General features: G+C 44.0%; 1 protein-coding gene across 3 annotated transcripts in view; it reads right to left on the bottom strand.

Annotated features, from left to right (window-relative positions):
- Window positions 1-673: 673 nt before the first annotated feature.
- The window catches only part of STK25 (serine/threonine kinase 25), a 29,772-nt gene continuing 15,596 nt past the window's right edge, over window positions 674-14,849 (bottom strand). For all 3 annotated transcript variants that reach the window (XM_063915825.1, XM_063915823.1, XM_063915824.1), the window contains 2 exons: window positions 1,571-1,701; window positions 674-865 (listed from right to left, as the gene is read on the bottom strand). In XM_063915825.1, coding sequence (XP_063771895.1) covers window positions 847-865; window positions 1,571-1,701 — 150 coding nt within the window. In that variant the 3' untranslated portion in view covers window positions 674-846. The remainder of the gene's footprint in view (window positions 866-1,570; window positions 1,702-14,849) is intronic.

Raw genomic sequence — 14,849 nt, forward strand, 5'->3', positions numbered from 1 at the left:
CAGCTGTTATTAAACTACAAATCCCAGCATGCCCTTGCACAGTTTAGTTATTAGGGAATGCTAAAACTGTAGCAGGGCATGCTGGGACTTGTAGTTTCACAACAGCTGGAGAGCCACAGGTTGGCCAGGCCTGATCTAGGAGGTGCAGTTGTCAGCTCTGCCCTTGTAGCTGGCTGTCCTAGCTCTGACAGCAGTTCACAAAATATTGAAGAAGTTGGTATATACTAATATAGACAAGTGATCGCCACCACCACACTATAGATCAAAGGAAGTCACGCTTCTTTGCAGCCGAGAAGACATTCCCTTTAAAAATAGTTTGCAGTCTATATAACAAAGAACTTTTTGCATCGAATGTGTCAGAAATTTTTTTCCAATGGCTGCTCCGGATTTGTTTCCTTAACCGTCACAACAATACCACCTTATTTCCACTGATGCCACAGCAGTGCCAGACTCCTTGTAAGCTGCAACTTTCTGCCTGCAGGTGGCAGTGTTGTTTGTGATTTACAAGCTGTGTACAGTATGTTAGTATGTTTTTACATTGATGCAATGATTGTACATAAAATGTAATAAAGCACCAACATATTCCATAGCAGTGTACCAAAAGCTGTGTGACCACATTAATATAAAAATAAGTTTGCTTATTTTTCATTAAAGATGCCAAATGACATATCCATTTATGTATAAAATGTCAGTTTATTTCTATACAGTAAGTGATGGTTGATGAGAAATATTGGTAAACATGTTTGTACATTACAATAATACACACAAGTAATGCCATGATGGTAGTGTTCCTGGTCACAGTGCAGTCCCAATACACATGGGGAAGTGAAGGAGGATGGCGTTGGCTCAGGACGCAGAGGAGAACCTGGTAAGAGATGAAACTGGGTGGTTATGATCCCTCTGGCATACAGTGCATCCAGCCATATCCCAGATGCATGCGTAATTAGTTCTTGTCTTTCATAAGCAACATGGATGTTCCAAGCTAGTATTTTAGGTTACATAAAGAAATATTAACTTTACTTATCAGGCCACAATTCTGGCAGGAAAACACGAGGCTGCACCCCTTTAATCTTGTTCTCTGGTCTGCGGCCCCTTACACACATTGGTATGTTGCTGTTTGTCACAACTGTAGAGCAGCCAGAGCAGAGAACAGTTTGGCATCTCATATGCTAAATTGTGCTGGTTAAGTGGCTCAGATGACTTTCCCATTCCACCTGCAATTCCTGGATGAATGATGCTGTCCACCCTCCCTGCCAAAACGTTGCCAATGGTGATTGTTTGGTGCAGTTTTCAGCCCTAGCAACTGACATATGGGAATGGAGTACAGGGATTGCTTTTAAATGCAAATACAGTAATGGGGGAGCTCAGTCTGACGAACCAAACTCACAACGTGTGGGCAGCACTGCAATGAAACCCAAAAGAGCAGGAGAAGATGAAGAATGGAGTCCATAAGTAAACGGTCATGAAGACATCAGCAAATAAGTAACCAGACTTTGTAATGAAACGGTCAGTAGTGCACAACTATTCCCTAGAATTACAGTGGTAAGACTAAAAGGACGTTTCTCGTTACCTTTGCACACGCTGAACCAGGTGAGAGATAAGCTGGTCTGTGATTCCAGGGCTGGACTCCTCTGCTAAGCTAAAAGCATTCTCTAGTTCTTGCACAGACCCGAATGCTCCGGCACAGCGCTGCTCTCGTAGCTATCAGATGGAGACACGAAGGACATTATTTTTTAAATTCTGTTTTCATTAAGGTAGCAAAATGAGCACACACGGAGCAGACAAATCACTCGTAACATGAGCAATAAAAGAACACAGCCATCATAATCTTTTTGGAGTTTTAGCGAACTGTGGAGGTTATTCAGGTTTGTTAGTAAACCAAAACCGTTAGCAGTTGGGCAAAACCATGTTGTACTGCAGGTGTGGCAGATGTAACGTGCAGAGAGTTAGATTTGGGTTATTTTGTTTCTGTGCAGGGTAAATACTGGCTGCTTTATATTTACACTGCAATTCAGATTTCAGTTTGAACACACCCCAGCCAAATCTAACTCTCTCTGCAAATGTTATATCTGCCCCCCCCCCCGGTAGAGCACATGGTTTTGCCCATTAGAAAACAATTTTGCTGCTGCGATCAGGTCTGAATTAGGCCCATGGGTTTGCCCAATTGCTAACTTTTCTGGTTTGCTAATAAACTTGAATAAGGCCCTGTATGCCATAGAGCAGTGGTTCTCAAACTGTGTACCGTGGCACCCTGGGGTGCCTCAGGACACTTGCAGGGATGCCTTGGATTGGTGGTCCAGGACTAATTCAAATTATTTATGATCAATGTAAATAGGCAGAACCAGTGCTGATGGATGTGAATCAATAAATATGTAGACAAACAGAAACAAATCCTGTCCCTCACCACACAATTGAACCTAAGCACTAACCTAAACACTATTTACTTAATTCTATATAACACTGTAAATTTCTTAAGAAATTTTAGGCCTAGGGGTGTCGTTAAAAAAAAATTCTGATACTCTATATCGCCGCATCTGAAAAAAGTTTGGGAACCACTGCCATATAGTATAACAGCATTGAGCCAGAAAGGACTTTGTTATGGTTTAAAAAATAAAAAGGTGGAGTAAATATTACAGTCTTCATCATACATGTCGACACAGAATGTATGAGGCACTGTCTCTGCTATGACAACTCGAGTTCGGTTTTAAACATTAACAGTATTCGACTTTACTCAAAATATAAAAATAAAATAGGATTTTAAATACCTACCAGTAAATACTTTTCTCCAGTCAATAAGGGATATTGGGGACACATTAGTACAATGGGGTATAGACGGGGTCCAAAGGAGCCTGTGCACTTTAAATTTCTTCCACTGTGTGTGCTGGCTCCTCCCCTCTATGCCCCTCCTACAGGCAGTTATAGGTAAAACAGTGCCCGAAGGAGAAATATACTTGAGAGAAGGACCATAACAACAAGAAGTGTGGTGAGATTTATACACCAGCACACCATGCAGCAGCTGGCAACATAAACAGCAAAGGCTGAACATGTAACATCAAATAGAGAACCTGCAGAAAGTCACCACACAGATGCGGCCGCCCAATATCCCTTATGGACTATGAGAATAGGATTTACCGGTAGGTATTTAAAATCCTATTTTCCCAAGCATCTATAAGGGATATTGGGGACACATATGTACGATGGGGATGTCCCAAAGCTTCCAGAACAGGCGGGAACGTGCAGAGACCTCTGCAGCACCGCCTGCCTAAACTGGGTATCCTGTTTGGCCAGGGTATCAAACTTGTAGAACTTCACAGAGGTGTTCTTCCCCGACCAGGTAGTGGCCCGGCACAGTTGCAAGGCCGAAACTCCAAGGGCAGCCGCCCAGGAAGAGCCCACTGATCTAGTAGAGTGGGCTTTCAGAGACTTAGGAGCAGGTAAAGCTGCCGATACATAGGCCTGTTGGATAGCAAGTCAAATCCAACGAGCAATGGACTGCTTGGAAGCAGGGCAACCCTTTTTCTGCGCATCACAGAGCATAAACAAGGAATCAGTTTTCAGATCTGAGCCGTACGCTTGACGTAGATCTTCAAGGCACCACAGCATCCAAGGTCTCCGGAGGAGCAGAAGCGTCAGAACAGGACGTAATCACAATAGGTTGATTCAGATGAAACGCAGAAACAACCTTCGGCAGGAACTGCTGTCTAGTCCGGAGCTCCGCTCTGTCCTCGTAAAAGACCAAGTACGGACTTTTATACGATAAGGCCCCCAATTCTGAGACAAGTCTAGCAGAAGCCAGGGCCAGTAACATCACAGTCTACCACGTGAGGTACTTGTCTTCTACCGTCATCAGAGGTTCAAACCAGGAGGACTGTAGAAATTTCAACACTACATCCAAATCTCAGGGTGCCGTAGGCGGCACAAAGGGAGGTTGTATATGGAGTACTCCTTGCAAGAAGGTCTGAACTTCTGGCAACACTGCCAATTTCTTCTGAAAGAAAATGGAGAGAGCTGAAATCACTTAAGGATGTAGGCCCCACTCCCCTGGGTGGAGATCGTGGCGACTCAGAAAGACGGCTTCCCAGTTGTCTACTCCTGGAATGAAGATTGCGGACTGTGCCATTGCATTTCTTTCTGCCCATAGGAGTATTCTTGATACTTCTCTCATGCAGGCCCTGCTTTTTGTCCCTCCTTCTCGATTTATGTACGCCACAGAAGTGGCGTTGTCCAACTGTACCTTGATTGCTTGATCCCGGAGCAGACAGGAGACCTGAATCAGGGCATTCTAGATAGCCCGAAGTTCCAGGATGTTGATCGGGCAGACCACCTGCCTTGGAACTGCACCCCTTGGGTGACAGCTCCTCATCCTTGCATCGGTCGCGAGGAGAATCCAATCCGGAATTCCGAAGCGTCGACCTTCTTGGAGATTGAAAGACTGCAGCCACCACAGGAGTGAAATCATGGCCTGTGGTGACAGTTGAATCATCCGGTGCATCTGAAGATGGGAACCGGACCACTTGTTCAGGATGTCCAGTTGAAAGGGTCTGGCATAGAGCCATTCATACTGAATGGCCTCGTACAAGGCTACCATCTTTCCCAATAATCTTATGAAAAGATGAATGGAAATCCGAGTCGGTCGGAGAACCATGCAAACCATTTCCTGGAGAGTTCTCACTTTGTCCTCTTGGAGGAACACTTTCTGCGCTACAGTATCCAGTAGCATTCCCAGAAACAGGAGCTGCTGAGATGGCTCCAGGTGGGACTTCTGTAGATTGAGGATCCACCCGTGGTGTGACAGAAGGTGTATAGTGCGATCTATATGGAGCAGTAGGAGCTCCCTGGAACTCGCCTTTGTCAGGAGATCATCCAGGTAAGGGACCACGTTAACCCCCTGGACCCTGAGCTGGAACATCATTTCCGCCATCAACTTCGTGAACACTCTCGGAGCTGTAGACAGGCTAAACGGTAACGCCTGGAACTGGTAGTGATAGTTCTGCAGGGTGAATCTCAGATAGGCCTGATGGGGAGGCCAAATTGGGATATGAAGTTAGGCGTCCTTGATATCCAGGGACACTAGGAATTCCTGACGTTCCAGGCCTGCGATCACTTCTTTCAAAGATTCCATCTTGAATTTGAAAACCTTTAGGTAAGGATTCAAGGACTTCAGGTTCAAAATCGGCCTCACAGACCCGTCTGGTTTTGGCACAACAAACAGGCTGGAGTAGTAACCTTTCCCTTGCTGTTGCAGGGGAACTGGAACAATTACATGGGACCGGACCAACTTTGTGATGTCCTGTAGTAGCATAACACGCATATTTTCCAAAGCTGGTATGTTTGATTGAAAATCATTGGGGAGGAGCACCAACGAACTCCAGCTTGTAACCCTGAGAAATAAGGTCCCTTACTCAGGCGTCCTGGCAGGAAAGTTTCCCAGATGTGGCCAAAGTAACGTAGGCGGGCTCCCACCTCGAGATCCTCCCGGGGCGTTTGGGCACCGTCATGCTCAGGTCTTTGCAGAAGCTGAACTGGTGCTCTGTTCTTGAGAGCCGGCAACGGTTGGTTTCTTAGTTTTACCCCTAACACATTTGATGCACCTCTGGCCCTAGATCTGGTGGACCAAAAGGACTGAGTATACGGTCCCGGGTAGGTACGTCTAGCAGGCAGAGCCCCCGAAGGAAGAAATGCAGATTTGCCAGCAGTAGCTTTGGAGATCCTCCGAAAAGCAATTCACCTGTAAAGGGAAGAGATTCCACATTGCGTTTGGAGTCAGCATCTGCGATCCGCTGACGCAACCATATGGCTCTGCGTGCTGACACAGCCATAGCAGTAGTCCTAGCATTAATATTGCCAATCTCTTTTAGGGAGTCACAAAGGATTCTTGCCATGTCCTGAATGTGTTTTAGGAAAGTCACCATAGTAAACTAAGGTCATGTCACCCGAGAGACCCTCCTGAATTTGAGTAGCCCAGGAGTGAATTGCATGGGTCATCCAACAACCTGCAATAACCGGACTTTGAGATACGCCTGCAGCAATGTAGATGGATTTCAGTGTAGGTTAAATTTTCCTATCCCCCGGGTCTTTTACCATAAAGGAGCCCGGAGCTGGGAGTACCGCCTTCTGAGAGAGGCGAGAGATTGAAACGTCTACAGCCGGAGATTCTTCCCAAAATTTTCTACCCTCAGGGGCAAAGGGGAATGTATGCAAAAACCGTTTTGACACCTGATATTTTTTAACGTATAAATAGTCAGGAATGTGATCACAGTAGGGTGCGCTTAAACACAGTGTGCAGCCAGACTGCAATACCCTATTTGAAGGGTTCCCCGTCACCTTCACCAAACCACAAATACAAAGAAGGGTAAACTTATCTGGCGCTACTGATAGGTTAAAGATCCATACGAATGATCCTTCAGTACATGTCAGCTATGAGAACTTGTATCCACCCAAAAGTAAAACAAAGTTACATATAGTGAAGTACAATTTTTAATTCTCGTCTTGGGTTAATAACAATTAAAACAAGTCACATATAAAAGCTCCACACACAACTACATAAAACAAATGGAAGCCTTAATGACTGTGATTGAATGATTTACAAGAAGCAAAGAACTGACAAAGCAGTTCAGTATCAGCATATATGTAGTGGGTCCCGGGCTCCCACAGATCTTATATCACCGCTGAATCAGCTTGCCTGGGTTTCACTTCGTCACTGTCACCTCGACCACCAAGTATCGATGTCCCCGTTTCCACCTCTAAAACTGAGGTCTTTTTCAAGGAGATTCCGGGCTGTGTGTGTGGAGAGATGCCCCTAAATATTTAAGAGCAATCCTATCCAATCCCCATCTCTCAACTCCAGCTGATAGTCATGTAGCAATCTACTACAACTCCCACAATTCATTTTGCTAGACTGATGCATGTTACCATAGTGACGTGACGTCACTTCCGGTCCGTCACTAAACCCATATTTCCACTAATCATATTTAGTATAACTAGCTGCCAAATGTATTCTATACATCATACACATTATTACATGTTCCACATACCAGAAATACATGGCTGTGTCGAGGGGGACGATCCGTTCCCCCCTCAAAGCCGTTACGTCATTTCCGTTTGTGTATCCATAGTAACAAAAGAAGAGGCGTCAATCGACTTCAATGGTATCGCGTCACTTCCGGTAATATCTATCTCTATAACGACCTGAGAAGCGCGTCCACTTGCTGCCAAATACACTCTTAAACCATAAACACATTATCACATATTCTGTATGTCAGGAATGTGTAGCTATAGCACGGAGGACAAACCGTCCGTCTCCCCAAATCATTACGCCCCCTCCACTTGTGTGTCCATAGTGACAAGGAAAGGGGCGTCGACCGGCTTCCAATGATGTTGCGTCACTTCCCGTAGTCCCCATCTCCATAGTAACCCGGGAGGCGTGTCCACCAGCGCGATCGCACAGCTGTCACAATCCGTAGCCATAGCAACCTGTCCTTATCGTCCCCCGGGCCTTCCCGCGATCCCTATACAGAATATCACTATTAGTCCCTTGATCATTATGGGATGGTCCCGGGGACAATACTCATCGGTTCAGATAATCAGTCCACTGTAAAACCGTATATAATCCAAATTCAAATGAGAGATGATATCCTGTAGTTATTAAATAGAAAATAAAAAAGGAAAATAGGAAGGAATTACTAACATTAGAATCTGAGATATCCAAGCTAAAGGAAATTATCATCCCTTTGAAGGATAATTCAGAATTCAAGGAATTGGAAAAAAGGATTGAACTCAGCGTTAGAAAGAACGAAAAAAATATCATAGAGAAAAAGGTTCGCAAATTCAATAGAGATAAAAATTGTATTCAAACATCAGATAACGATCTAGATGAACCAGAGGAAGAAGTTGGAGTGGATATCTCTTCAGATGATGAAATCTATAATGAACACATATCGCCCTTAAGTGATAGAAGAGCAAAGGAGGTCATTAACCACATTTGCACACCTAAAGTTAGAGATTCCCCATATAGGAAAAGGGTGGTGCATTTTCATCGAGATAAGATACAAGACAAAGGAAATTATAGAGAGAGACCCCGATACAGAGATTATAATGAGTGGAAAAAAGATCAGAGGGATTACCGAATGAAAGACGTTATAGACAGTCAGAATTCCAACAGAACAAGGCAAGATATTGTAAATCAGAAAAAATATGAATATAGACACAGAGGTAGAAATGATAAGGAAATGGTTGTCCCCAGACACAGGGAAAATAGATATCGGATATTGTCAGAAGTTGGGGAATCACCATCTTTTTTGTACCAGACAAGGAATCGCAACCGCATAAGATAAATCAAAGAAGGGGGACTAGAGGAGGAAAGACATCAAGAAAGGTTAGGAAACAACTTAAAAACAAAATCAGTAAGAAATTGAATAGAATTACACGAAAAGAAAAAGAACCCACACATGTATATGAAGGAAAAACCAAAATATTTAACCTCACTTCACACATTCTGGCTAAGGAAGAAATTAGTGTACTAGAGAAGGGTCTTAAATATGCCCCCTCTTTACCTTTAAACAAATTTTCCACATTTGTGGATTTGAATAAGTACATCAGAAAATTATCCATTAAGATTTTTTTTTCTGAATAAAGAACAAAATTGAGAAGTGGACGACGTATTGGAGGGAGGGACCCATTTTAGACCTAAATCCATATTCAACCCCACCCACATGAGGGGGATCTTCTTGGATACTTTTCTTAATCTCTGCATCAATGATGTACAAGATTTAAGTTATAAGGACATCAGACAAAATTTGACTAGAAAAGAGAGAGAGAGGCCCTCAAGAATTTAAGGGAAAATACTGAGTTAGTTATCAAACCAGCCGATAAGGGGGGTAGTATAGTCATCATGTCTAAATTGTGGTATGAACAGGAGGTTCTTAGACAGCTGGATGAAAGAACAACATACCAAAAACTACGTTCATACCCTACCAATGGCATTCTTACCAACTTGAAGGCTTTATTGGACAAATACAGGGATTTGGAAGTTCTAAATGAGAAGGAACACAAATTCCTTTTTCAATAATGAACCCACAACTCCTGTATTGTATGTACTTCCAAAAATCCACAAGAACCCCACTCATCCTCTGGGCAGACCCATTGTGTCAGGCATTGGGTCCGCGACGGCCAATTTGTCTGAATTTCTGGACTATTATTTACAGCCATTGGTTTTAACAAACCCTTCCCATTTAAAAGACACAAGGGATGTGCTCAATGTTATTAACACTCTTACATGGGAAGAAGGATGGATTTTAGTCACCGCCGACGTCCGATCCCTATACACTATAATTGATCTTCATAAAGGAGAAACAGCTGTGAAAACATTTTTGGAAAACAGTTCATTGGACAGTAAACTTCAGGATTTTATTTTAGAAGGGGTCCATTTTATACTATCCAACAATTTTTTTCTGTTCAATGACACTTTTTATCTTCAAAAAGTGGGGACTGCCATGGGCACCAGGTTCGCTCCAAGTCATGCGAATATCTTGATGGGTTATTGGGAGAATGAGGTGATTTGGAGTCATAACCCATTTGGAGCGAGCCTGGTGTCCTGGCGAAGGTACATTGATGATGTCTTTTTTATTTGAAAGGGGGGCTATGATACCCTTAGTGAATTTTACACTTATCTCAATCACAATGAGCTGAATATTGAGTTTTCTTTTGAGGATAGTACCTCCTCCATACATTTTTTAGACGTGACCATATTCGTAGAGAACAACAGTCTCCACACAAAATGTTACATGAAACCAACTGATTCGGGCACTTTTCTGAGAGCCGAGAGTTGTCATCATCCCAACTGGCTTGGAGCAATTCTTGGGGGACAGTTACGAAGGAACAAACGAAATTGGTCCAATAATGATCATTATAAGGAACAAGCGATACAGATGAGAAATAAGTTCCTAGCCTCAGGGTACTGCGAAACTTCATTGGACAGGACCATGAACACAATAGAGACAATTAATAGGGAGGAACTATTGATTAAAAAAAACACCAATTCCATCAAGGACAATTGTTACGATTTGGCATTCATAACAACGTTCAACAGCCAATCCAAATCTTTAGAGAGGATTCTTAAAAAACATTGGAATAATTTAAGAAGTGACCCCATTATAGGAAAATCACTGCCCATAAAACCTAAATGCATCTACAGAAGGGCACCGAATATAGGTTCAAAAATTGTAAGGAGTATGTGCCCCCCTAAAGCAGTAAGTGCGGGAGTAAGAACAAAAGGATTCTTTAGGTGTGGGATTTGCACAGGCTGTAAAGGAATAAAGGGTGACAGCAAAAAACTTACAGAAGTAGAGATCAATGGGAAGACCGTCAAGATCAATGAATTCATTACGTGTAACGTAAAAAACGTTATATACGGTATTGAGTGCTCCTGCGGATTGGTTTATATAGGCCGGACATCTAGGGCCCTAAAAATCCGCATAGGGGAACATGTTCGTAACATAAAGAATGGGTTGCAGACCCATGCATTATCGGAACATTTCAGACAGAAGCATGGAAGTAATATATCAGATATTAAAAGATTTTTTGGTCTCAATTAGATATCGGGACACTGGAGACAAAGAGATCTGGCCAGTCAGTTAGCGAAATCTGAAATGCGTACCATTTTTGAGTTAGGAACCCTTAAACCTTGGGGACTGTAAATTGGTTTCACATTTCCCTCTATTTATATTCTGGGATTTTATTGTATATATTCAACTCTGATTGGTGGGGTCTGTGCTGCTGCTATATTTATTGGGATTTCATACGATATTGGTAGATGTTTTTTATTAGTATTTTTATTCTTTTTTATTTTCTATTTAATAACTACAGGATATCATCTCTCATTTGAATTTGGATTATATACGGTTTTACAGTGGACTGATTATCTGAACCGATGAGTATTGTCCCTGGGACCATCCCATAATGATCAAGGGACTAATAGTGATATTCTGTATAGGGATCGCGGGAAGGCCCGGGGGACGATAAGGACAGGTTGCTATGGCTACAGATTGTGACAGCTGTGCGATCGCGCTGGTGGACACGCCTCCCGGGTTACTATGGAGATGGGGACTACGGGAAGTGACGCAACATCATTGGAAGCCGGTCGACGCCCCTTTCCTTGTCACTATGGACACACAAGTGGAGGGGGCGTAATGATTTGGGGAGACGGACGGTTTGTCCTCCGTGCTATAGCTACACATTCCTGACATACAGAATATGTGATAATGTGTTTATGGTTTAAGAGTGTATTTGGCAGCAAGTGGACGCGCTTCTCAGGTCGCTATAGAGATAGATATTACCGGAAGTGACGCGATACCATTGAAGTCGATTGACGCCTCTTCTTTTGTTACTATGGATACACAAACGGAAATGACATAACGGCTTTGAGGGGGGAACGGATCGTCCCCCTTGACACAGCCATGTATTTCTGGTATGTGGAACATGTAATAATGTGTATGATGTATAGAATACATTTGGCAGCTAGTTATACTAAATATGATTAGTGGAAATATGGGTTTAGTGACGGACCGGAAGTGACGTCACGTCACTATGGTAACATGCATCAGTCTAGCAAAATGAATTGTGGGAGTTGTAGTAGATTGCTACATGACTATCAGCTGGAGTTGAGAGATGGGGATTGGATAGGATTGCTCTTAAATATTTAGGGGCATCTCTCCACACACACAGCCCGGAATCTCCTTGAAAAAGACCTCAGTTTTAGAGGTGGAAACGGGGACATCGATACTTGGTGGTCGAAGTGACAGTGACGAAGTGAAACCCAGGCAAGCTGATTCAGCGGTGATATAAGATCTGTGGGAGCCCGGGACCCACTACACATATGCTGATACTGAACTGCTTTGTCAGTTCTTTGCTTCTGGTAAATCATTCAATCACAGTCATTAAGGCTTCCATTTGTTTTATGTAGTTGTGTGTGGAGCTTTTATATGTGACTTGTTTTAATTGTTATTAACCCAAGACGAGAATTAAAAATTGTACTTCACTATATGTAACTATGTTTTACTTTTGGGTGGATACAAGTTCTCATAGCTGACATGTACTGAAGGATCATTCGTATGGATCTTTAACCTATCAGTAGCACCTGATATTTTTTATCTGGATTCTTCCAGGCCAACTTAAATAAATCATCTAATTCTTTGGAATCAGGAAATGTGACAGTCAGTTTGTCTTGAGGGAGGAAAAACGACTGCTGATGTGCAGCGTCCTCTAGGGGGAGCTTTAGCACATCCCTAATAGCTAAAATGAGGGGTTTAATACCATGTGTAGGAGTGGAATCCCCACTTAAGGGATCTAGGCCGTCCCCATCATCTGTATATCATCATCAGAATGTGATTGAAGTCCAGGCAAAGCATGTTTTTGTGCACATGTATAGGACAGGGGATGATGGGGGACATCAGCCCTGGCAGCTAGATCTGCTACTGCTTTTTGCAGTTCTTGTATTTTATTGGCATTGGCAGTGAGCTGAGATGACATATCAGACATCATCGTTTTGATAGCCCCCAGCCAGGTGGGCTCATGACTCTCCTCCTCATGGTCCTCAGCATTTTGGGAGGATTGACTACACTGCTCACATGATATAGAATCAGATGAAAGAGGGGAAAGTCTGGTATGACACGCACTGCATAACTTTTGTTGTACCATTATGAAAACATACAGTACACATACAACAGCAGACTGATAACAATCCATGCCTGCCCTATTGCATGTGAGAGGAGACACAAATAAGAGAGGACCCAGCACACACAATGCTGCAGAGCCCCAGTGAGGTCGTCAGCGTTTTAATCTAATGGTGTGTACACACGGTGAGATATTTTCTTACGATTATGACTATATAGTCAAAATCGTAAGAAAAGTTAGTGCAGATCACAACGTGAAAGTCACCTTGCGATCCCGATTCGATGCCGATGCGTGGTCGGCCTCGCAAGCATAGATAGTCAAAATTGACTTTCCTGCACAGTCTATCTAGTATAAAAGATGGTCAAAATTGACACTTAGCCAAAATCGCACATAGTATCACAAGCACAGTCATTATGTGCTTGCGATGCCGACCTAGCCCGTCGCATAGTGAGAATCGGGCAGAGCCCGAATCTCACAGTGTGTATGCACCTTAACTGTGAGAACTGTTTTTACAATGTAAGTCCCTCAGAGGAATTAATCTGTGCACAAATAGCGTCTCTCCCCCTAACTAAACACCCTGTACCAGTGATCCAGCGTGTGACAGTCTGGAGGAGCTGTGTGAGGCTGCTGCTGCTTATGCAGAGGAAGGTGCTAAAATGCAGCTAAGCCTGCTCTGATGTAGCTCTGCCCCCCCCGTAATGGCGCCGGAGCTACCTATATATATTTATACTGGCCCTGTCTCCTAAACCTGCTGTAGCTATACATGAATGCTAGGTACAGCCATTGGTTGCCAGTCTTATGCAGGGGCTATAGCGGAGGGAGGTACCCGTATGCCTCACCCGTGCTGTTGCTGCACCAAGAACCGGAGGACCCCCCTGGCGGGGCCCCCGGTGTGTACTCACCCCCCGACCATCACCTTCAGGCTATGTTAGGGGTGTGCGGCGTGCTGAAGTTGCGACAGCCAAGACGCAGTGTTCCGCTGAACAAACCACCCCTCAGGACGGTAGTCCTGCAGCGGGGAAGCGGCTCTGCATCTCAGGAGGCCGGTGACCGTCCCCTCCCCTAACTCCCACGGCGCAGGTATGCTGTTGCCCAAACAGCATACCGAAATAAACTAGAGTTTAAAATAAATTGAAGAAAAACTCTGGAGCTAGCAGAGTAGAGTATGCATCCACTCCTGAGGGTACTTTTTTCTAAACTGCCTGTGGGAGGGGCATAGAGGGGAGGAGCCAGCACACCCAGTGGAAGAAATTTAAAGTGCACTGGCTCCTTTGGACCCCGTCTATACCCAATTGTACTAATGTGTCCCCAACATCCCTTACGGATGCTAGAGAAAAACACGTTAAGTGTTATGCTGATGAAACCGGGACACCAGGAAACATGTCAAGGTATTAAGGGGTAGCTGTAACACGCGCCAATATCTTTGAGAGGGTGGGGGGGGGGGGGGGGGATTAGTGCACTGATAATGCTCCCAAGTCGTCCTCCCAGTATGATATAGTTGCAGTGTGCGGTGCATGACAGGGGCTCTATGTCGGCACTGCTATCTAAAAGTTAGCATGCCGATATGCGGAGGCAATGTATGAACATTCCGACACCTGCAGCTATCGAGTTTGACAGCTGCAGGTGTAATTTCCCCATTGTCAGCCACTATAGTGGCTGCTGGCTCTGGAGATTTTGTGATAATAGCGAGATCTCGTGCATGCGCACAGGAGCTGGCCGGGCATGGAGACACAGCACTGGGCTGATGCGCTGTGACCGCTGACAGGTATCGCCAGAGGGGGGAGTTTTCACTCCCCCTCTCTGGCAGCCAAGATGATAATACATCTTGGTGCTAGTGCTTCCCGCTTCGCCTCGGTAGAGAGACAAGTGTGGAGAGCCATGCCAGCACAATATGTACTGCACAGTAGAGACAGCCTGTTTGTGGGCTTTAGCCATACAGGAATGCAGCTTGTCAATGAACATTAGGAGCATCACAGTCACAGAGGACCTGATTCTGATTTGGAATTAAAGTAAAAACAAAAAGCAAGTAGCTTTGTATCTGTGGAACAAGCCATGTTGCCATGCAAGGGCAGCAAATAAATGTATATGTTTTCTAGCAGGGTAAATACTGGTTGCTCTTGCATGTAGCCCACAAAGCTTTATTGTTACACTTTAGATTTCAGTTTGGACACATCTGACCG

Source organism: Pseudophryne corroboree, chromosome 4 (genome assembly GCF_028390025.1).
Source record: "Pseudophryne corroboree isolate aPseCor3 chromosome 4, aPseCor3.hap2, whole genome shotgun sequence".
Taxonomy (NCBI): domain Eukaryota; kingdom Metazoa; phylum Chordata; class Amphibia; order Anura; family Myobatrachidae; genus Pseudophryne; species Pseudophryne corroboree.